General features: G+C 44.2%; 2 protein-coding genes across 12 annotated transcripts in view; one reads left to right on the top strand and one right to left on the bottom strand.

The window, feature by feature from the left end:
- Positions 1 to 17,879, top strand: part of smtnb (smoothelin b) — a 48,710-nt gene extending 30,831 nt beyond the window's left edge. For 7 of the 9 annotated variants that reach the window (XM_013275359.3, XM_019365705.2, XM_019365704.2 and 4 more), the window contains 13 exons: positions 783 to 834; positions 1,544 to 2,143; positions 3,502 to 3,575; positions 10,355 to 10,534; positions 10,747 to 10,822; positions 10,982 to 11,014; positions 11,795 to 11,974; positions 12,185 to 12,247; positions 12,350 to 12,422; positions 12,505 to 12,681; positions 12,774 to 12,900; positions 13,033 to 13,184; positions 15,730 to 17,879. In XM_013275359.3, coding sequence (XP_013130813.2) covers positions 783 to 834; positions 1,544 to 2,143; positions 3,502 to 3,575; positions 10,355 to 10,534; positions 10,747 to 10,822; positions 10,982 to 11,014; positions 11,795 to 11,974; positions 12,185 to 12,247; positions 12,350 to 12,422; positions 12,505 to 12,681; positions 12,774 to 12,900; positions 13,033 to 13,184; positions 15,730 to 15,883 — 1,941 coding nt within the window. In that variant the 3' untranslated portion in view covers positions 15,884 to 17,879. Of the gene's footprint in view, positions 1 to 782; positions 835 to 1,543; positions 2,144 to 3,501; positions 3,576 to 10,354; positions 10,535 to 10,746; positions 10,823 to 10,981; positions 11,015 to 11,794; positions 11,975 to 12,184; positions 12,248 to 12,349; positions 12,423 to 12,504; positions 12,682 to 12,773; positions 12,901 to 13,032; positions 13,185 to 13,409; positions 13,583 to 13,716; positions 14,741 to 15,729 lie in introns of those variants that run through there. The other 2 variants (XR_003222424.1, XM_019365703.2) reach the window with 2 other exon arrangements.
- Positions 17,487 to 21,760, bottom strand: selenom (selenoprotein M). 3 transcript variants are annotated; one of them, XM_013275365.3, is made up of 6 exons: positions 21,648 to 21,760; positions 20,526 to 20,698; positions 19,756 to 19,791; positions 19,522 to 19,556; positions 19,353 to 19,431; positions 17,487 to 18,138 (listed from the first exon to the last, which is right to left on the bottom strand). In XM_013275365.3, exons 2-6 carry the CDS (start codon positions 20,619 to 20,621, stop codon positions 17,908 to 17,910), a joined length of 477 nt encoding a protein of 158 aa, XP_013130819.1. In that variant the 5' UTR covers positions 20,622 to 20,698; positions 21,648 to 21,760; the 3' UTR covers positions 17,487 to 17,907. The 3 variants fall into 3 exon arrangements, with proteins under 3 accessions (XP_013130819.1, XP_013130821.1, XP_013130818.1); XM_013275367.3 differs by having other exon boundaries at positions 21,582 to 21,716; XM_013275364.3 differs by lacking the exon at positions 21,648 to 21,760 and adding an exon at positions 21,370 to 21,526.
- Positions 21,761 to 22,509: the final 749 nt, after the last annotated feature.

Genomic DNA, 22,509 nt, shown 5'->3' with positions numbered 1-22,509 from the left:
GAGTGGGGTGCTGAGCTGCATAGCCAAACCGAAGCGCACAAACCGTCCGAGCGCTCCTTTTTCTTTCTTTCCACGTCATTATTCTTGACACGAAAGCCGACACTTCATTGTTCAGTGACACCCAGGTCACATCGGCATCCATAAACACTCCACTTCGAACTCCCGCTGGATGTTGTTTGACTTTTGTTACTTGGTTACACAAACAAACTGTGCACCTGACTTGTCTCTGTTTCACCTCAGCGGCGCCTCGGCCTCACCTGGTGTCAGAGAGGAGTACACAGCGTTAAAGGCCAAAGATTCTGTCTCTTTTCACTTACAGAAAAAATATGGGCTGTTTTTTCTGCACCGACTCTGTTAAACTGTTAAAAGCAAGATTTTCCCATCTTCACATGGAGCGGGAGGGGGGCTACAGTGACCATGACGCCATCGTGTCGCTCCGCTTAATGTGTTTACTCAAGACTGGCCCCAAACTTTTTTTATTGTTCCCCGTGCTATACAAGTTGATCCTCAGGCTCTTCGCAGTAATGTAAACACTCTGGGATCCATCGTGGCCACCATGCCAAAAAAAGAACAGATGCTCACATCTTCATGCCGAGTACAATGTTACATAATGAAAACACCACCAGTCGATTCTGTATTTAGGACTGTGTAGATCAGGAGTCCCCGTAGCCGCCCATCTAGTCCTCATGAATGTCTATTTTTCGCTCTGCACGTTGACCTCTGCTCTCCTCTCCTTCCTGTACTAATTGTTCTGTCATGTTTTTGTTTTTTCCCGTGTTTAGATAACTGTGGGCAGCGACCTGTCCCGCTCTTATGGCAAAGCGAGGGATTCTGGTAAGAGCCCTGCTCTGATGTATAAATAGAAAGCCTGTCAATATCAAGCTAGATCATCTTTTTAAGATATTTATCAAGGAAAACTTTTAAGCATTCGTCTTTACATTTTCTTGAATACATCTGGAGAAATTCTCATTAAAATCATTGCTAGACCAGTTCTGAGAATTATGTGGGGGCTGTTAGGTTGACCATATAGGAGGGGACGGCTGGGAAGGGAGCATTTTGTTAATGCACCATATCTTCAGCGCTCTCTCCTCCATCTCATGTCATCTCATGTCCTACAAGCTGTACTATAAATTTGTTTTCCTCTTAAGTGTCACATGTTGTTTTATCTTTGTTAGGATGACCCCAGTAAATATCATCTACTCTAATCCTTAGAGTGTCCCAAACCATCAGCGTTGTACACATCACCTCTAAGTGGGAGAAACATTCCCTGAAAAGTCCAAAAATATAGGAACTATGAGGGGGTGAAGCACAAGTTAAGTCAAGGAAAACAAGGGGCTGGACCAAAGGCTAAAAATGAGGGAAGAAAAGAGGAATAGGATTTGTAGAAAGCTTTTGAGGTGAAGGAGGGGATTACAAGAGCAATAAGTTGTAACGGTGCTAAATTCAGCCTGGGCAGTGGAGGAGATCCTGGTTACTTATCTCTCCTGTACTGAGCTGTCTCTTTCTTTGATTTAAACTCCCCTCTTTCATTCTGTCTTCACAGCATCCGAGAAGAAAGCTGTTATATCGGGGCAGTTAAGTCGCACCACCTCTGTTCGTGATCGAATGCGCAAGTTTGCAGAACTTGAACAGAGTTCAAATGTCTCATCTTTAAAGAAAACTCCTTTGAGGAATGGTTCCTTCTCCAGCAGCACTGGCCATGCAAATGTCTCCAGAGCTACCGAGCTGTTTACACACTCAGCAGCATCCCTCAGCACATCTGGAGACAGGCCAGCACGGTCACGTGTGGGCTCCGCATCTGCATCCGTGAGTCAGGCCGCGCCTCAGCCAAGAGGCGTGGCTAACAAGTCTCTGTCTTCAGCTGACCAATCGCAGAGCTCCATGGGTGGGATGGGACATCCAGCTCAAAAAGATGCGCACGCCTCCGATAAGTCAAAGGAAGACGAGACCCCAGGGATAGCAGCTGGAGAAAAGGTCACCCAGGGAGAGGCAGACCCAGACATGAAGACCTTCCTCACCATTGAGATCAAGGATGGGCGCACCACCACTTCCTCCTCATCAACCACCAGTAGAGGCAACATTATACCCATCACCCACATGACCCCACGCATCACTCCTAATGCCCTGGTGGGGCAAAGGCAAGGTAGGAGCATCAACCTGGAGCTCACCAAGTCCTTAAATGGTCACCAGGAGCAGCGATGGTTGACATAGTGTTGTGTAGATATTTTACTCTGAGCTACTGCACACTAGTGATTTTGTTTGGACTCATTAAGGTTGCCAAGCTGCAGCCCACATTGTTTCTAATGGACTATATGTCTTTTCTTCCAAATGTCAGCATTAATATCAGCTGCTACGAGGAGTAATCAGATTGCAGGAATGAGGTCACAAGTGGGATAATGTCAGGGGGGGTTTTGTGCATCTGAAGAAGCAGAGCACATGGATGAGTGGGGATAGATGTTAGAGCTGAGTGTATAAACGGCACGGTCGCACTGAATGGTATTTGTTAGAGCGTGGGCATGTCGGGAGTACGGAGCTGTGGGGTCAACAGAAGAGAACAAACTTGGACAAGAGAAACAGCAACTGGTTGTCTCAGACGAAACTCAATGGGAATATTGTTACAGTGCAAATGAATGAGCCTGCCTGCCCACACAGTACAGGCCTTTGTGTGTCATATTCTGTAGTTATTGTCTGCAACACATTTACTTTTTACAGTCAGTCGTTTGAGTGTGAATTTTAAAATGAGAGAAAAATGCTATCAGAGAGGGAGCACATTCACTTTGAATGTGGCTCAACATCTTGATAGTACACCCAGGACAGTACGTAGTCATGATGTAACAGAGACGAATTATCTGCATGATAGAAAAACATGTCTGGCATCAACTCAGCGCTTTACAGAAGCGCGAGCGCTACGGCTGCTGTTACAGTCTGTCCAAACAAAGATGTCTAAAGCTTCAGCTCTTCTCAGCGACCGGCATCTAAAACCCAAACAGTTTATTTTAAACTCAGGCTGAACACGTGCGATTCCAGCCTCCTCACCACTTACAGCTCCCTCGTACTCCGAGAGCCGCGCTGCGCTCTGTCACGAGCCTCGCATGGCTCTTTCTCATGTCATGTTCGCTTTAATGTTTTTAGGCTCCTTTTTTGGAATCCTGCCCGTCCTGCTCTGAGTAACAGCAGCCTGTTATTGTGTCTCCAGTTTCCTTCAAAAGCACTGCAAACTCTCTTAAATGTACACCGAGCTTTACTGGTTTGCATCAGTCCTGTATTTTATGATATAGCTTTCATGTGTGCGTGTGTGGATGTGGGAGGAAGCGGGTCACACAGAAATGCATGTGCACACCAGGCCAGTGAAGAAAGTGCTTATGTTAAAGGTGGCGCTATCAATATTTTCTCACTATTCAGTCATTAGACTTATGTGCTGTGTATGACACTATAGTGGCAGGTGTTTGTATTCACCCCAGCTTATATTTTTCTAAACTTTTTTTTCTCTCTGTGTTTCAGAGTTGACCCTCGGCCTAAGAGCCACACCATTTAAGATCTCTTCCTCCAGCTTCTCCTCTGGACCCTCCATCAAGGTACAAACTGCCTTACAAAATGGTTTTGACAAATGGTCACAAAATTGTGGCTACAAATAAACCTGACAGATCTTATCAAGCCTGTGTAACAGGCTTGATAAGATCTGCTATTAATTTATAGTTTGAGCTTTTTTTTTCATCTTCTGTTTTATTTCCAGCTGACCCAGTTAAATTGCACTGTTTCTGCTGCGTTTCTGTCACAACAATCACCTATAAGGCCTGAAAAGCTAGAGAGCCGGGGGAGTGAAGGACACAGAGTGTGAGAAAAGGAGGGAGAGGAGGGAAGAACAGTGTTTATCAAACACAGAGCGGGTAGCCAGTCACATCTGCCCTTGTAGGGTATATGAAAGAGAGAAGGAGAGAGAGAGAGAAAGAGGGAGGGAGGTGTTCTGGGTATTCCCAGTTTTCTCTGTAGGTCATGCACGCTGAAAATTATCCAGGAAATGTTTCCTAAATACACCTCCAGTGCTGTGCAAAAGTCTTGAACTGCCCCTCATTTCCTTTTTATAATTTTTAAAAAACTCATCTTCAGCAGTATTTCTTCAGGCTTTCTAGAGCTCTTTTGAAGTGTTCCCTGGACATTGGCTACTTTTTCACTAATTATAAGGCCTTGTAAACATTCAGAGGAACATTTTTTTATGCTTTTAAAGCCAGTTAACGCTGACGTATGAGTCGTTCAAGCATGAAACAACATGTAACTCAAGGGATGAAACTGTTTTATATCTAGACAACTTAGCAAAGAACATTTCTGTATGAAAAATGCCAAATATAACACATTTTGACGGATATCAAATTATATTTTTTTCATCAACATGATTCCAAAACAGCTATTAGCTGAAAACTTGGACTATCTCATCCTGGTATATAGTGTATCTCTTAAAAAACGGAGAAAATTGAACAAGTGGAGGAGAAAACAGGAAGTCTTAGGCCTAAAACAACCCCACTACAGCACTATCTGAAAGTCATTCCCTTACAAAATTGGAAAGAATCCAGGAAAAATCTGACACGGGACCTGAGAGATACATCTGGCCCGTCAGCTGAATGATCTACTGTGTGCCAAAGCTGCACTGCGCCCATTTTCCTAGCAAAACATAAAGAAATGAGGTGTGGATCAGGCCATTTGCACAGTGCTGCATGTGCACACACTGCACTGATTGGGTGGATTGGTCTTTCCATAGGATTGGAAAGTTACAGCAGTCAGAAATGACTAAACGATAACCTCTGAGGTCCGGGAGAATAGATCAACCCCTATTTGCCTCATTTCTTAAATCCTTCACTCTTCCATGAAAGGAAGCATCCTAGTTAATGGAGAGTGGGTGATTGAGAGAGGAAACAAACAATGTTCTGTTTACTCTTTAATGGCTTTGTGTCCCCCCTCCCCCGTGTGTTAAGCGCAGTGGTAATCTGGTTATGGGATTTGGGAGTAGGTTAAATAGGGCTGGGAGGAGGGTCCAAAAGGCTGTGCCTGTGGACCCTGCTTTCAGCATAACATAGGTTTCTTATGAAAGACAGATTTTCCATGAAGAAGATAAATCTTCTGCAAGATGTGAGGTTTATCCTCAACTGATCCTAGAATGCAGGTAATGTCTTTACGTGCAGCTGTGCATAGGATTACTTCTAAACATGTACCAGACAACAACTGTGCTATCTGTATCTGTTGAGGTTGGTGGATCAGCAATGGGCTCCAGCAACACAGCACAGGTTTGACTGCATGCTTGCAGCAGCAGGCAGTGGTTTACAACATCCAGACAGCTGCGTCGTAGTTGTATAAGTTTAACGTAAACACCATCAGTGAGAAAGCGCAGAGCTGCATTAAGTCTACTGCTGCGATTTCAACAGCTTCTGCTCACCATCGAAGACTGAGCCTCAGTCACCACGCTAATGAGACTGTGAAAAACAACAGACACCGTTGGTTAAGCTGAGCTCAGGGGTGGTGGGTGGGTTCAGGCAGATGCAGAGGCCACCTGTTGCCTGACTTTCCCTGGTTTAGCTTGTGTGTGTGTGTGTGTGTGTGTGTGAGAGAGAGAAGGTGACATGTCAGGAGGATTGACCTTAAAGAAGCTTACCCACATACCCTTTTCGCATTAGTGACTATAAGAGCGTGCACATAGAGAGCAAAGCAGAGTACAGGATGGCATGCTTTTGAATTAACTCTTCCTGTTTAGTGATGTTAATTGACCAGAGTGGTTTTGAGATGAAACTCTGATCTGTTTGGGTGGTCTGGCCTTCACTTTGGTGGTCTAACCTGAGCACTAGCAATTTATTTCTATCCCAATAAAAGACGCTGATAGCATCGGCTTTTCTTTTCTAGACGATCACTTTTAAATCAGGAACCATTTGAGAGAGCGGTTCAGATCATATTAACAATGAAAAAGTCCAAACACTGAGTAACTCGTAGTTTTTTATTTCGGCTAAGTGCTTGCAGTGTTTCATTACAGTGAGAGTTCATTTTAGGTGGTGGCTAATTAATGTTGGCTTCTGCTCCAAGTGATCACAGCTGCTCCTGCCCGTTTTGTCCGCTGTCTGTCCATGCTGATTGCTGGCCTTGAGCACAAGTACAAATGATGCCTTAGCTTTATAACCATGGCGATGACAGGACAGTTGGCCTTTCCAAAAGTCGCAGAGATTATTTCAAAGCTCTCGGTCACACTGGTGGTGCTGCCGCATGAACGTGGATATCTAGGCTCAAAGTCAGTGGCAGATTGTCTCGCTGTCACACAGAGGGATGAAAACTCTATTGTTAACATGCTGCCGATCCATGACGCATGGTGGTTACAGAACCGGTTCACGTGTGTCACAGATTTAAGCTTGGTTCACAGATCGGGGGGTAAAGGCTGGAGATGTACTTAATTAATAGAGTAGAGCGATGTCCTCCATGGGTTTGGCTATTGTTCCTGCTGCCGCTAAGCATTTGTATTAATCTTCAAGCCCACATCATTCTCATTTGCTTATCTTTAAATTCCAGAGACTGTTGCACTTTGTCAAATTTCTCCCCAGTGAGTTCCAGTCCTCATTTTAATCCTAGATTGATGCACTTTACTTTCCCTCTTTATGTTTGTCATCAATGATAACATATTTATCATGAAATGCTTCTGTTCACACTGTGTTCATAATCAGGGGTGCACATAAGTGGTCCGCAGGTGCGCATTCGCTGTCAAAATAAAAGACGCGCACCAGATAAGAAGTTTTAATTTAACACAGAAGTACACTGGCTGATTCGACTTTAGCCTTGAACTAAATTTTGGAATTGCTGTCCTTCCTAACATCCTTGCCCAGAGCTCTGAAAACTGGGCTTTACTTCATATCCACAGCATGTCTGATTTTCTCATGGACCTAAATTCTTTGCCCTCTTCCCAAATCTGGAGGCACATCTTGAATGGTAATCATGCAAAATGGCTGAGCTGATGAATCAGGTTGTATTTTGTTAGAAAGCCTTTAGTAAAGGAGGTGTGCAACCAGTGTGCAACTTTTTCACCTCAGCCCAGGCCTAGAGCCACATCTAAATGCCTGCTGCCTGCCAGTGGAGGTGTGAAGGACATGCTTTAGATAAAAGGAAAGTTGAACTGGGAGGTGTGAGTTTCCTGACTTGTGGTCACTACAATTCCCCCTCTGGCCTCCCCCAGTGCCCCAGATCTAACCGGCTCAGTGGAATAATAGCGGGGCAGGAGATAAATATACACGCCTAGGGCACCTAGAAATAAGTAGGTGTGAGCTGCCTGGGAAACGGGATTCACTGCATACTCATTGGTTGCAGGGGGGATTTGCTTGGGGTATAAAGGTCATGCATTGTTTTCTGAGAGGACACTTCTATTCTCACTGAGGCATAGGACACAGCCCTGATCTGACACCTCAGGATAAACTTTTTGGAAACGTGTGTGTATTTCAGCAAAGAGGACATTGGCCAGTGTGAGTTAAATTTTGTCTGGCAATGCCTGGAGTGAACCTGGACTTCCTCCCAGCCTCTCAGTCTCCTGAGGCTTTGGGAAGCCCAGACAGTGCTTGTGCCGAGTCTGGCCTCGAAGAAGTAATCGGGGACCTGCTTGCTCAGGATGAAGAGGAGCAATTTGGTGAGAAGAAATTTGAGGCAACATTGCGCTGTGCCGTGGGGGAGATCCACAGTGACCTGCAAGCCTTTGGGAAGCGAGTGGATGCCCGGCTGGATGAGGCTGCGGCTGAGGTGGCTCCTCTGGCTGAGACAATCTCCAGGTTGCAGGAGGAGAACCTGACACTGAGGATTCAGCAGGAAAGGCTGATAAGGCAAGTTGAGGCCCTGTGTCAGGTGATGGGGCTACCTGATCCATCACTGCATGAACTTTACAGCAAAGACTGCTCCTGTTTAATTTCTAATAAAACCAAAACTTCATCCGGTGGTGCTCCATCCTGCATGCAGGAGACTGGGTCTGAAAAACTCCAGGATACTCCCAGCTGCACTCCCCAACACTCTCCCTCCAGTGCACCTCAGGAAAGCCAAGCACACCGTCTCCTGCATAGTCAGTTAAGTGTATCCCAGGAGCCTCTAACGCCCATCCAGGACTCAGTCTCTGTGTCTCCCGGGACAAACGCACCTTCACCGGCCCCTCACCCGCCAACCTTTGCTACGTGCCGCTCCCTCTCTGCTCCCTCTCTGATGGCAAACATTTCTCCCTGCAACAGCACGGTACTGCTCTGTTAATGATTCTGATCGTGATCCCTCTAATTCAGATAAGCCACTTGAAGAATGGGACTGTCTTTTTGTGCCAGTGTTGCCAATACCTGCGGATCAGCAGACCATTAATTTTATGTGCCGCAGCAGTGATCCTGTGTTCAAACCACATACTCTCTCTGGTCACCTCTTTCAAATCTCTCAGTAAGCTTGACCGTCTCAGCTGACCCTCTCAGCTGCCACAGAGTTCTGACAGATTGTGTTTATGTGAAGGACTCCACCGCAGTCTGTCACAGAGGTATTCCTGTGCTGTAACACCATGCGTCTCTAATTGTGTCCCGGTTCGCATTCATGGATGCCTGCAAGTTTTCTGTTGAGTGGATGTACTTCCCCGTGGAGGGAAGGATGATTGCATTTAGCAGCAGCCTTTTAGTTTGCCATCTGCAGATTGTGTACCGTGCTCACTTTGGCAGGCACATGAAAATAGAATTGAACGTTTGAAGTCTTTCTTTGGCTTTTTTTTCCCTTTTCATTTATAAAGTTGCAATCTCGAGTTAGAAAGAAAATGCAGGGAAGGAAAGCAGGTCCGGCAAAGCCACTAAAGGCATTTTAACTCATGTGGCACAGTGTGTGGCATGTGCATTCATGTTTTTCAGAAAGGAGCCTAGTATCAAGACGTCAGGTTAGAAAAGACTGAAAGGCTCTAATTAGATGTGGCCCTCATCTCAAGGGTTGTTTGCTTTTGCAACTGTGTAACACACCCTCTGTGTGTGCACTTGTAACATTTCCAGGGATATTGGGAATTTGCAGCATGAGATTCAGTTATTGAACCATGCAGAGTCTAATCTTGTGGAGGCAGCTGGGATCGCCAATCAACTACTTTAAGTCAAGGTGACTGGCTTCCATTAAGTGGTAATCCTTTCAGCAGACCGATGTGATAATGAGGGGTGATCTTATCTGACCGTGTTTCTGTATGTCTTTGCCCAGTTTGAGCTTGTTTTGGCATTTTTTCACCTGGAACTGGTCAAAGCAGTCTCCCATCACAGAAAAAAAACTATCAAAACAGGCTTTTTTTAAATTCCACAATGACTTGGATGTTTATAGGTACACTTAGGCTTAGTTATACATGACTCGACCACAAAGGTTATCGGGGAGCTTCTCACCCCGTGTGCATTCCCCCTGTGGCCTGACTCAGAGACCTTGTCTGGCTGCATTGCCTCCCAGAACATTCTTCATCGGTCGCGGGCCTCTCAGTCCAGCTTGTCCCATGGGTCAGAACTCTGTGTCCAGAAAAGACTCGAAAACCAGGGGCCACCTTTGATCACCCAGTTCTGTGGCTGAGCTGGGCATTGTCCCTCCCTGCTGAGACCTGGTTTGGCTGGGGGACTTTAGTGGGCAGGACTAGGCGGCTGTGGATACAGATGGGACCAGCTGCCTGAGCTATATCTGGACCCTGAGTCGTTTACAGCAAAAGCACTGAGGCCACAGCTAGAACATATAGTCTGCCACAGGCATCCATATGAACATGTAAAAGGAATTTTCTATAGGATTCATGGTCACTCTCAATAATGCAACACATACCCACATTCCTCAGCTCTGCTCCTCAGCCCTTAGGAGATATTTTTCCTCTGGACTTTTTTATATAGTAATGTGTTGTCCCTATTTTACAGTGAGAGTAAAGTATTGCACCTGTCACATAAACTCTGGGGTTGGCAGCAGTGTTGTATGATTAAGAAAAATCCATGTGTCAGCAGCACTCCATAAACTAGTGAACAGTAACTTGGCAGGGTTTCTTTTAGCCTCGTGTGCTTATTGTCACTCCCTCGCAGATCATCCCGCTGGAGATGGTCTAGAGACAAGGAAGTTATTACTGGACAGGAAGCGTCAGACCTACTGTCGCTGCGATGTGTTAAAGCAGCCATCGGCTTGTTCTGATTACATCTTAAATGTCAGCCACTTTCAAATAAGTTTTCTTTTTTACCCCTCCTTCATTTTGGTTCTGGCTCTGCTTTGAGAAGTGTCCTTCCAGTAGCTCACTGATTTCCAACTAAGGTCACGGTTTTCTTTGCAGTCTATGATAATAAATGTGCTCCTGTTCACGCTCAGTGTTGTGTTACTGTGTTCGTTTTGCGCGCAGATGGAAACGGGGCCCGTCATCGCTTCTGAGCCGGTGTTTTCAGCTGTATCGTCTGTCCAGCGTCACGTCCCAGTCATTCCCAATGGCTCTGGCGCTCAGGCCAAACCTGCTGAATGCTCCGGGAAACTGACGGCTGAAAAGCTGGCTGCGATCGAGGATGAAGAGCTCCTCGACAAAATGGTACGTCACGCCGGAGCCATAATTCTGAATGATTTAAGTTATTATTTAGATAAAAGCGGTGTTTTGATTCAGGCATGTGGAAAGTTCGTGCATTGACACTAAACCTTGTCACAGCTCTGCATTGTGTGTGTGCAGATTTGTATCATAGAAAGTACCAATTGGGCAAATTTGCATAGAACGACCCCTTATGTTTCCGTCCCCCTCTTTCACAGCTCGATGAGTCAAAAGACTTTGAGGAGAGGAAGATGATCCGCGCAGCCATGAGAGACCTCCGTAAAAGAAAGAGAGGTAACATCATGCATCTTACTGTTACTCCAAACTGCATGAAGGCTTTCTTTTCAGATCTTCAAAAGCAATCAGGGCTGATGATTTCTAATTTTCATCTACTTTTTTGATATTGTTTATACCTTATCTTTGACACGTAATTGCCTTTAATTCTGCCCTCAGAGGCCATGCTGGGATGTACTCAAGAGGAAATGGGTAGGACAGGTGGTGTGCAGTGTGCAATAACAATTTATACTTGCCTGTGTTTGCCTTTCTGTGTGCACACACCCTGTCATTGTGAGACCACAACAATTTTAATCTTAGATGTGGTTTGTGATGGAGGATATTATGACGTTTTTTGGTATCGTGCATGCATCCTGTGTTTTGGTTTTGGTTTTTTTAATGTGTTAAACACTCACCCTACAACAGTTAAGATCAGTTTTTCTGCAGGCACTCACCATGTGGTTTCATTAGGCACCTGCTAATGATGAGCTCAGATTTAGAGTGGATGCGTCAGTGGATTCGGTGGAAATGAGCATGCAAAGGGTCCAAGAGGGCCTCGGTGATCTAGATATAAGACACAATTTAAGTTAGTAAATCATTAATACTGCGCAGTTTGTTTAAATGCATGCGTGTTTTTCTGAGAAAAACTACAGCCACCAGTGCAGGTACCAGCGTTTTCGACATCGCGGTGTGTATTTGCTCTCTGTGGTCTGTGGTGTTTGTGCAGAACATCTTATTTGACAGCTTTGGCTTGGTTGTTAAGACTCCCACCTGTGGGTGTTTGTGTGCTCAGAAACCCTTCACAGTCCCGTGGAAAGAATTCTCAAACATATTGCCTCAAATCTGGAAGCCCTCACTTAATCCAACTTTGTGGCAGTCAGATGAGGTGCTGTCAGCTTATTTAGGACCTCTTGTCTTCCTTCTCCTCCTCCTCTTTTTCCACTGACATCATCTCTCCACCATTCCCGTCTCCTCTCCTCTCCTCTCCTCCAGACCAGAGAGAAAAGGAGCGCGAAACCCGCCTGCAGGAGCTCCGGCAGCAGAGAGATGACCGGGTGCAGAAAGGTCGTGCCGGGGTTGGAGCAGGAGAGGTGGTCACGAGCAAGGTGGAGAAGTCGGCAGATGGGTCAGCCGTCGGTCAAATCACCAAAACGAACCGCTTTGCTCAGTCTGGTAGTCTCTAATCTTTCTTGAACCTGCATTTAACTGAAGTAGAACCAAAACAATAAAACCAATTTATAAACGTTCAAAACAAAGACATTAGCTTGAAAGTAAAAAGAGAAAAAGTGGGTTGCATCAAAAAAAAATTGATTATAAAGTCAGAGATGGGAAGAATTTTATAAAGAATGGTCAATTTTAATGTTTTTTTTTGTGTGTTTTCAGATGATGGGAGCAAATCAACACGCAGTACTATTGTCGAGTCCAGTTATGTGCAGAAAACAGACAGTGAGTTTTGCTTGCTGGATTTACAAAAACACGTTCACTCGAGTGCATTGTGTTTTTTTTCTTAATCTTCTCATTAATGTTTCCGTGTGATTGTCGTTCTAGGAGGGACAGTCCAGTCAAAATCATTCAGCTACACCTCTTCCACCTCCACTAACACGAGCAAAAAGATAGGAAGGTTGGTCACGAGGCATTGGTACTGTTAACTACAGCAGATTTAAATGTCTGTGCACTCTCTCAAATTAACCTCCTGCGCTCAGTGTGTTCGACCGCGAGGACGACGCGTCGTCGCGAAGCGGCGGCGGCGGGTTGGCCGCCATCGAGCGAAGGCAGGCGGAGAGGCGCAAGGAGCTGATGAGGGCTCAGACGCTGCCGAAGACATCGGCCATGCAGGCCCGCAAAGCCATGATAGAGAAGCTGGAGAAGGAGGGAGGCGGGTAAGAATAAACAGAAAGGTAGTGCTACCAAAGAAAGAAAAGGAGCAGATGGAGGCATGTAAATATTAACACAAAACTGACTTTTCTTTTAGCCCTGGAAATCAGGCGGTGGCCAAGGTAAACAAAGTCCAGCGCTCCACCAGCTTTGGCGTACCCAATGCAAACTCCATCAAGCAGATGCTCCTCGACTGGTGCCGTGCCAAGACCCGCTCATATGAGGTGAGCCAGCGATCCTCTATGCTAAGTGCTCATTTTTAATCTTGAACCTGAGCTGTGATGATACTTTGGGAAAGTTTCCACTGCTTATCCATCCCCGTCTCCGTATCTCTTTTGTTTCTTTTCCTTCGTCAGCATGTGGATATTCAGAATTTTTCATCCAGCTGGAGTAACGGCATGGCGTTCTGTGCCCTGGTGCACAATTTCTTCCCCGAAGCCTTTGACTACAACTCCCTGAGCCCGAGCAACCGCAGGCAAAACTTTGAGGTGGCCTTTAGCGCTGCAGAGTGAGTACACGCTGAAGACAGGTTCTTCCTAACATTTGCAGTGACTGTAGGAAACAGATAGAAGAACTGCTGTGTTAGGCCTATAGGTGTAGAAGTGATGGGAAGTCTGAGCCAGTTTGATTCGCCCCACTCCCCTTTATTCTGTGTCGCTGTATGCCGGCATTTGCAGGCCGACAGTATGGGAAAGCTTCTCGACCGATGTCCTGCTTTCCCCCTTTCTCCCAGGTTTATCAAAACCCCACTCATGACTGAGAGAGCCCATTACTACTCTACTCTACTCTAATACCTCTGCCTCTAAACCTCCACTCTCTCCTCTGCTATGAGTAACCGCTGTGACACCCCAATCTCCTCCAAACCAGATCCCCACGGGCAATCCCACTCCAAACAACAAACAGGTTTAAAAAAAAAATTTAAAAAAATCAACAACTTATAAGCTCTCTTTTGTGCCTCGAGTCATTTGCATCTATTTTAGTCCAAAACTCTTTCCTCTCTTTGTTCTTTTCTTTTTCAAATTCCTCTTTTATGCCACCAGTCTTCACTTTTGGTATCCCCACCCAGCTGTGTGTGCATCTTCACGTGCTCCTACCAGGATAATGTAACGCTGAGATATCTCGAGTAGTGAATCGTACTCAGCGCTGTCCTGTCACTCAGCCACAGCCCCACCCACTCCCCCAGATCTTCTCACCTTTGTGTTGCACTATCACTCACCTCCCCGGGCACTCCAAATCCCCGCCAATAGTTTATTTTTACTATCTGGATTCTCGATACGCACTCAAACACACACTATACTGTGCACCAGTGTGGTTGTTTTTTTTGTTAGTCACTCTGTCGTTGTAGCTTTGTTTTTTTTTGTGTGTTTTTTGCAGAATCCATGTTGTTTTTTTCATCGTGTCTTGTATTTCACATTGATTATGGTAAAGAAAAAACAACAACAAAAAAACGTCGCTGTCTCAGTGCACAGAAAAAAACAACAGCAAACAAAAAGGCTAAATGAGCATCGCCTGGCGCTCATTTGACGTTTTGTTTTGTCTTTGTGTGTGTGCGTACGTGTTTTTGTCACGCACTGTATGTATGTACTGAGATGTTCATGAAGCATGTCAACTCATGGATATGTTTGTGAACACAGAATGTAATGTGATTGTTTTCTCTTTGTGTTCTTTCTCACTCCTTCTGTTTTTGTTTTTCACTGGCTGCTCACTGCTTTCTGTTTTTTTTTCCACTCCTACTTCCTCAATTTTCCCACACTCTCCCTCTGTTTGTCTGCTCTCTCCGTCCCGTTCCTTCTGTGTCTTTTTATCTGTCCTTTGCCTGTTGTCTTTCCTGTCCTCTCCACGTTGTTTCTGTCTTTTTGGGTCCTTTCCTTCCTCTCCCTATTCCCTTCCTCTACCCCCTTCCCCCGCTGGCCGGGGGTGCAGGAAACTAGTGGACTGTCCCCAGCTGCTGGATGTGGACGACATGGTGAAGATGCGTGAGCCAGATTGGAAGTGTGTGTACACGTACCTGCAGGAGTTCTACAGGGGTCTGGTGACGAAGGGCCTGGTTAAAACCAAAAATTCCTCCTAGAGTTGCACCCCAGCTAAAACTGAGCCTATGGTGAGAGAGGGAACTTGCTTGTGAGGGAACCGCACACACTCTGTGGTTCCCGACAGACTTAAAATGTAAAACACGGAAAAACTCCTTTATTGGCTTCTTTTGGATATTTGATGCTTCATGTTAATCTGAAGCTCCAAAGTACCAAACATGGTGTCTGTGTGTGTGATAGTATGTGTGTATCTGTATTCTGAGACTATGGCTCAGGCAGAGGGCCAGGACCATCTGCAGATCAGTGCTTTAAAAGGAACTGCCGGATCACAACGTTTCAAACAGAGTTAAGAAAAAAACCAGAGAAGGATGAAGCCTGCTTTGTGCACCGAGTTTTTATCAAGTGTAAGGTTACAGGTGTTTATGCACTTGGCTTGTCAAGCCTTGTAAAGATACTCTAATAGAAATAAAGTGCAGAATGATTTATGTCCACAGTTCCTGAAATTACTGAAAAAATGTTATGTCGTTGACATTTATTATCTCATGCAGGGGATCGGCCCTTCTGCTGTTTTTAGGTGCTTTTTCTCTTTGTAGGAGTTCTCAGGAGGGTTAGAGTGTGAGGAGATGTTGCCACCTTGTGGTTACAGTCTGCATAGCTCACACTGGAGGTCTCAGTTCTTAAAACTGTTTATTGAAATGCCCAACATTACCCAAGTTTATTTATACAGAGCTTTTAAAGGCTCCATAATGGTTTAGAACACATGTGCCAAAGACTCTAGCACACTAAACAACTTTGGAAAATGTGAAGAGCAGCAAAGTTTTTGCAGCTTTTCCTACTGATAAAGACCTCCTCCATGGCCATTTATACTATATTCATAGATAAAGAATCATCTATTTGAAAAAGAAATTTGTATTTTCAAACACAAGCAGAAACTCATAGTGAACATGATGATTTCTCCTTCCCAGCTGGTGTTCTGTCTGTTCTGCTTTCTCATGCACGCTGTCCTGTATGCCTGTTCCTCAGGACCCACGCCAACTGCATGCCTTTGCTAGAGGTGGAAGACATGATGATCATGGGTAACAAACCAGACTCCAAATGCGTCTTCACCTACGTGCAGTCTCTGGTCAACCACCTGCGCAGATACGAGATGTCCATGGGTCGGCCCTGTGACCTCTGACCTGTTTTCGGGCTGGGATCCGGCTTCACCAGCCCCCGACCCCCCCTCCCTTAACCTTCACCTGATGATGGCCTCCACTCTGACAGGCTGGGTCGAACAGTTGCACATCTCTGATGGTCGGCTTGGGGATTGTACGCGTATGTGTGCGTGTAAGCGTGTGTGCGTGTGTTTGTATCAGTTAAAATCAGCTTAAAATATCTTCCGACAGTGATGATGTGTGTTGCTTATTCTGGACACACACACACACACTGTCGACACAAAAGTCTACCGTTCTCCAGTAAGAGATCAGCAGCAGCTTCTTAAAAAGACCCCTTTGTTTTAAAAACTCCAAGTAATATTCAACAGGCAGTAGTTTGATCACATTGCTGTTGTACTGAGAAACGCCTCAAGAGGGAAAAAAGAAAAATCGTTTTCTAGTATTTTCAGTTTTTAAAGTATTTGTACGTGCGTTTTTCTCTGCTACACTTTTCTAAGTACTGTAATGTGTTTGCACTTCTCTCAGTAATCCCACTGAAAAAGAAAAAATGTATCTAACCAAACGATCCATTATTTCTTTTCAATTTTGGTACTTTTACTTTTTTTTTAAAAACCAAACTCATGTTGCTTGAAGAGTTTTAATTAAGTTATTTTCATTTTGATGTAATTGATGAGTATAATGATTCTTATTACATGAGCACAGGGATTTTCTGCCTTTGTTATTCAAATGGATTCAACATCGTTGCTGTAATCTCACTTTTCTGAAGTCCAAACAGCTACTGAGGACATTTACTGGACATTTGATCCATCCTGTATGACCGCACCAACACCACCACCATCATCATCATCACCATCATATAACTATGGATTAAAGATGCAAGCTGTTAAACTGAGGTTTGGATTTTTTTTGTATTTCAGTACAAAGAAGTCATTCAGCTGATTTGTATCATTACTGTCTGTTTGGTGGACAGCATACGTGCAGAAGACCACACGCCCCCCCCACCTCCACCTCCCACCACCGCTGCATTGCCCTGCCACACACATTCTCACACAGCTCTGTTAGAGGGCTCCTTATTTATGCTTGAGTAGTTTTTAAAACGTTTAACGCTGGTGTGTACATCATGCTTTTAAAAGGTTTTGTCGATAAGCTTAAGATGCCACAATGTTATATTATCTTGTTTGAAAGCCGGCTTTCAGTACAAACATGAGGATTCATGACTGATAACCAGCCAACTGTATATTTAACTAAATGAAGCTAAGAGGAAAAGGGACAAAAAAATAAGTTTAAATGAATATTTTATTTCACTTGTAAAAAAATTTGGGTTTCTACTAGAAGAAAATTTGGTTTCAGAGTTGATTTAAAAGAAGCTTATGTCTTAGATTTGAGAGATTATTTGAGAAAAATCTGCTGCTGACAGAAAAAAAGCTTTCATGAAGCAGTGGAGTATTGTATGCGTGTGTGTGTGTCTGTATATATATATGAGAGCTAAAACACATTTCATTTTTCTGTGCACCACAGTTAAATGTGAAATAAACCAATTTGAGAAACAAACGTGTGTTTGTGTGGGATTATTGCTTTGAAGACTATCCATGGTCCCGGCAGCGTGGGATATCTCCACACGAACACTCAGCACAACAAGAGCCAGAGCACACTTCTTTTTAAAAATGGTTTACTTTCCATGCACTTGAGTCTTTTTGTGCGCATCAGCCTAACCCACCAGAACACGCCGCATCAACCTCAGGCCAGTCAGACGATTTTCAGCCTGAGGCTTCATTTAGTTTCACAGTAGGTCAGAGGCCATCACAGACACACAAAAGAGCTCAAATGAGGCGAAGATCATTACGACAGATGACAACACAATGGACAGTGACATTAAAAAAAAGTGCAAATTCAGACTGTGGAGCTTCTACAAAGGCCTTCTGCTGACGGGCTCATCTGTAATCTGCTAGGCTCTAAAATTACAAACATTTCTGTCACCTGTGATAATCAGCTGGTCGTGGAGCAGTTAAGGGAGCTAGAGGGGGACTGTTACTGCTGATGTCTACTCTTACAGGTCAGTGTGTTTGACTTCTGCGCTGGGCTCTGAGGAGGCACTCTCTGTGGCTATAGATGAACTAGAAGGCTGGTGGGCAGGCTCATTTTTGAACGGGCTGTCTTTGGCAGGAGAGAAGCGGAACTCCTCCGGCACCTCGTCCTCGGCCTGAGCCTTCTTGTAGAAACCCAGTTTCCCCAGCAGCTCATTTATCTCAGAGCGGGTCATGTCAGACAGGGCAACACGCTGCGGAGGAAACGCACTTGTTATAAAAGGACCATTAAACTGTGAGCTAAACAAAAGACACTGATCTGCGATATATTAATAGTGCAGTAAAGCTGAGCTGAACATTGATGGGTTTAAAGAAACCTGAAAAAACATTAAACCTGCACAAATGAATTATGTGTCGTGTGAAAAGATCACTCGTGATGATGAAACTACAAAGCTCTGAAACATTTTACATTTCTTTTGGATCCTTGTTACAGTTTTCTGGCCAATGTGCTGTTCTTTTTAATGTCATAACAGACATTTGTATTTATACAGCCCATTTAAAAGCATGGGAACTGGCCCAAAGAGCTTTCCAGTGGAGGCTGATTAACAATGCAAATATACAAGACGTCACAGGAAGGAACAACAGGAGCAAGAAAAATGCGATAAAGGCTGTTAACCACAACCAGGGCAACAAATACAGGAGTTAAAGAAAAAAATAAGGCTATATAAAAGATATGGTTGACGTTAAAAACAAAACACCTGAGAACAGGGAAAGTAAAAAGGAGAAAAATCTGATTAAATCATAAGAGTACTTTAAAATTTAAAAGAAGCCCCAGACTAAACTATAAATGATCAACGAGTGGGTAAAATCTAAATCAGAGTAACGAGCTGTAAACAAAGTGATCTGCGAGTCATTTCATGGAAATGTTGCCGGTAAATATTACACTTCAAAAACACTTTAGGGTGACAATTTATTTCCATGTTCAAATGGAAACACCGGTGAGTAAAAAAATAAATAAAAAAAATTACGGCACAACCAGGCTTTGAGGAAATTTGAAAAAAATAAAATAATTAAGCTGTCATTTTTGTAACTAAATATTCAGTTAAGTAATAATTTAGTTCAAGTTTAAATGTTAAAAGTAAATTCTTGTCATATCAAAGTGGGATATATTTGTAGAATGACCTGTCCTCTGCAGATTTCTTGTTTCCCTCTGAAGCTAATTTAATCCAAAAGACGGGAAAAGCTCAGAGCCTGCTCAGCGGTCACAGGACACCTGTTTGTCATCATTTCAGCTGTAATCTCTTTGAGTAATGATGTCAAGTGTTGGTGGTTTGTGGTGAGATGCTTTAGTTCACTTATTAAACTGATTCTGACATTCAGCACAAAGTGTCATATTTGCTGCAAGTAAACAATAAATACAAGTTACAAAAGTAAAAAAACAAAAAAGAAATGCACAACACACACTTACGTCCAGCTCTTCATAATAATGGTTCAGGAGGACAAGCTCAGGGTCTGCACCAGGAATGTGCTTCATCACCAGGTTATGGCTGAGGTCGTGCTCAGGGATTAAACAGCATGCAGTTTTTGAGCAGATATTTCTAAAGAGTAACAGTGCATACACTTCAGTGAAAGGATACTAAAGAGGAATATCCTGGACCACAAAGGCTTTGACCTGCAGACAGAGGTTTGGATTAGTGTTTTTCCACTCAGTTTGGGTTTCAGTGGCAAATCTGTCAGGGATTATGTGAAACTCTAAACTAAAATGTTCCTCAGAGAGAAAACACTTCTAGGCAGGAGTAAGGCTTTAGTCTGCCTCTGACCCCTGGCTCTCAGTGTGTTGTCGCTTTTGTTCACATAACAGGGCAACTTGCCTCTCTGAGCCTGTTCAGCTGTCATCCACCACACGTCTGAGGAAAGACAACAACACAAGAAACAAGAAAAAGTTACATGCAGAGCTCATGTTTCAGAAATGGGGCTTTACAAGAATTGGAAACATGAATACTGAACACACGTCATCTGCAACTGTAATGCATCTTTATACATTTTTGAGGGTTATGATCCCTAATCAGAAAAAAGTCATTTATGTGCTGGTATCACTGCAAGTTTTTACTTTGAAGAACGCTCAGTACAGCCCCAGGGAAGGCTACCCGACCTATTTTTGCAGATATCTGAGCCTCAGGTATGAGGCGTGACTAACACTACAATAACAACAGATTATGATTTGCTTCAGTGATGCTGGCAAGTAAGTGACTGGGTGACACCCTGGGGGGGGGACTGCACAGATCTCTAAAGACAAAGGCGTAGAGTTTCAGTCTTTGTGCCGGACCGGCTGTTACACACCCTGTGCCCCCCTTTTAAGCTTCCACCAAGTCACTTTGTGATGACGATTTTAGGGTTACTAAAATAGTAACAATAAGAATTAGAGGCCGCGTTCTTCATTAGCTCGCATGCCATACACGCACGGAGGCATCCATTCAGCTTAGTACACATCTGTCCTGCTCACGCATGCGCCCAATCCAAAATGTTTAAAAGCAGGGCACCCATTCACACGTTTAAACTAATCTGATAATTGGCTCAGACACTGATTATTCCCGCGTTCTTCTTTATGGGGAGGATTATGAAAAATAAAGCTTCATGTTACCTCCACCCTCGCTCTTGCCAGCCCCTCCAGCTTCTTCAGATCCACATCATACGCCGAGGCGCAGTGAAATAAACTGGCCAACACGATCAGCCACATTTCTCCTGCTTCAGATCGACGAGCCGCACTCGCTCTTCACCGGGACCAGTACCTGCAGATGCGTGAAGGTAACCGAGCTGTGGAAGAGGAGGGAGGAGAGATGATGAGCAGCTATGTCACGTCCGGACCTTTTGCCACGTCAAATATTTTTTGTGGCGGAGAGAGGAGGAGGCGTGGAGAGCGCGCTCATTGGTTATCCCAGGCTTCCTTAAAAGAAATGAATCCTATGGATTTCATGTGCGCTCTATAGTCTGTCACAGGCGGTGTAATTATAGAGATGGACAACGGAAAGAGCTCTATTATTGTCTGCGTGCTCTTCGTTTATTTGATGCCCTTTTCTGCAAAGTGACACATGCGCCGTGTTACATTAATAACAGCATGATTTTAAATTCCTAAATGCACTGGATTATATGGTAGACTGCATAGTTCACCCTCAGGATCAAAGTTATTTAGCCTGTGTAATCTTGGATTTAGGAGGATTAAAGAAGATCGATTGTGGTAAAGAAGGTTTGTTGTTGAAAAACTCAGAGTCCCGTGAAGGAAATGTGATATTTACCAAGTCAAGGACTATTTAATGAGTCACAACCCTCTGCGGGAGCAGACTTTTCAGGTGTCTGTGATTCCCGCACTACAAAAGTTATCACAGTGACCGGTGAGCTTGGAGAAAACGCAAATATTTTACAGCTGAGCTCAAGAAACATTAGATTCGAATATGAAATAAATCTATCAACTTTTATTTGTATTTTACCTTCTGTCGCTGTTCTCCTGTTTAAATATGAAGGATGAATCTTCCTATATAAACATTTCTGGGAAGAAGAAAAACTGGAGCCGTTTGCTGTGTTTGCACTGCTCCGTTTCCGGGGTTAAAGCAGGTGACGGTATGTAAACCATTAGTTGAAACAACAGGAAGAAGGAGAACCTCCCCTTGTGTCAAGGAGGGTGTCGGGTTTACAATCTCACCTGGAAAAAGCCGTGGAAATAAGTTGCGCCCACATCAACGAGGTAAACTACCACTTCACAGCTTACCTCCCTGAGCTCACTGTGCTGTTGATCAGCTTCTTGGTTATCAGGCTGTCCTTTTCAGGACTGCTGCGCTGAGACTTCTTACCCGTCAAGTGAAACTCATTTGAGTGAAACTCGTTTATAAACAGTTCACAGGTGCCACCGGTGACAGAGATCAGAAGTCTCAGTCACAACACAGGACAAATGTTACATTAACTTTCATTTCAATAACAGTTACAAAAAGTCATGTTTTATTTTTTTTTTATTAAACTTCTGATTACTGAAGATGTATAAACCCAATTCTGAAAAAGTTGGGAAGCTGTGTACAATTAAAGTGACACGAAAAATTGAGTTATTTGGAGCTCTGCCAAATAACTCTGCCGTGGGCAAAAAGATGACAGGCAATAAAATTCTAAAAGGTAACTTATTAATACAAAGCTCCAAAAGCAAAAGATAAAACAGTCCAATGTCCCACGTTAGTACGAAGCAAAAAACAGTCCCGGGCCAGAACCAGCCATGTCACAAAGCCAGCTGCACTCCACACGTCGTTCTCTTCAACAGGGGTAGCAGTTGTCCTCTGAGACCCACCACCCTGTAAGTAGAGAGCCAACAATCACTCTGGCCTCTGCAACTCAACTGCCTTTAGACTGCTGCATATAATAGGCCCTGGCCTGCACAGAGAGACAAAGTAACACTGCTTCATTATATAATTGACAGCGCAACAAACCATCCATCCCAAACATATCAGGTCATCCTAGGTTTCATCACATCACATACCTGCACAGAGAGACAAAGTAACACAGCAGTGTTTGTGGGCTATAAGTAGACCAGCTTATCAGTGCAATCAATTACACCTGCCTCCAATTATTGCAACCCCATTACAGCC

The sequence above is a fragment of the Oreochromis niloticus genome, linkage group LG12, assembly GCF_001858045.2.
Source record: "Oreochromis niloticus isolate F11D_XX linkage group LG12, O_niloticus_UMD_NMBU, whole genome shotgun sequence".
Classification (NCBI taxonomy): domain Eukaryota; kingdom Metazoa; phylum Chordata; class Actinopteri; order Cichliformes; family Cichlidae; genus Oreochromis; species Oreochromis niloticus.
Note: the sequence above shows the minus strand (reverse complement) of the source record. Positions and strands in the feature narration are given on the sequence as shown.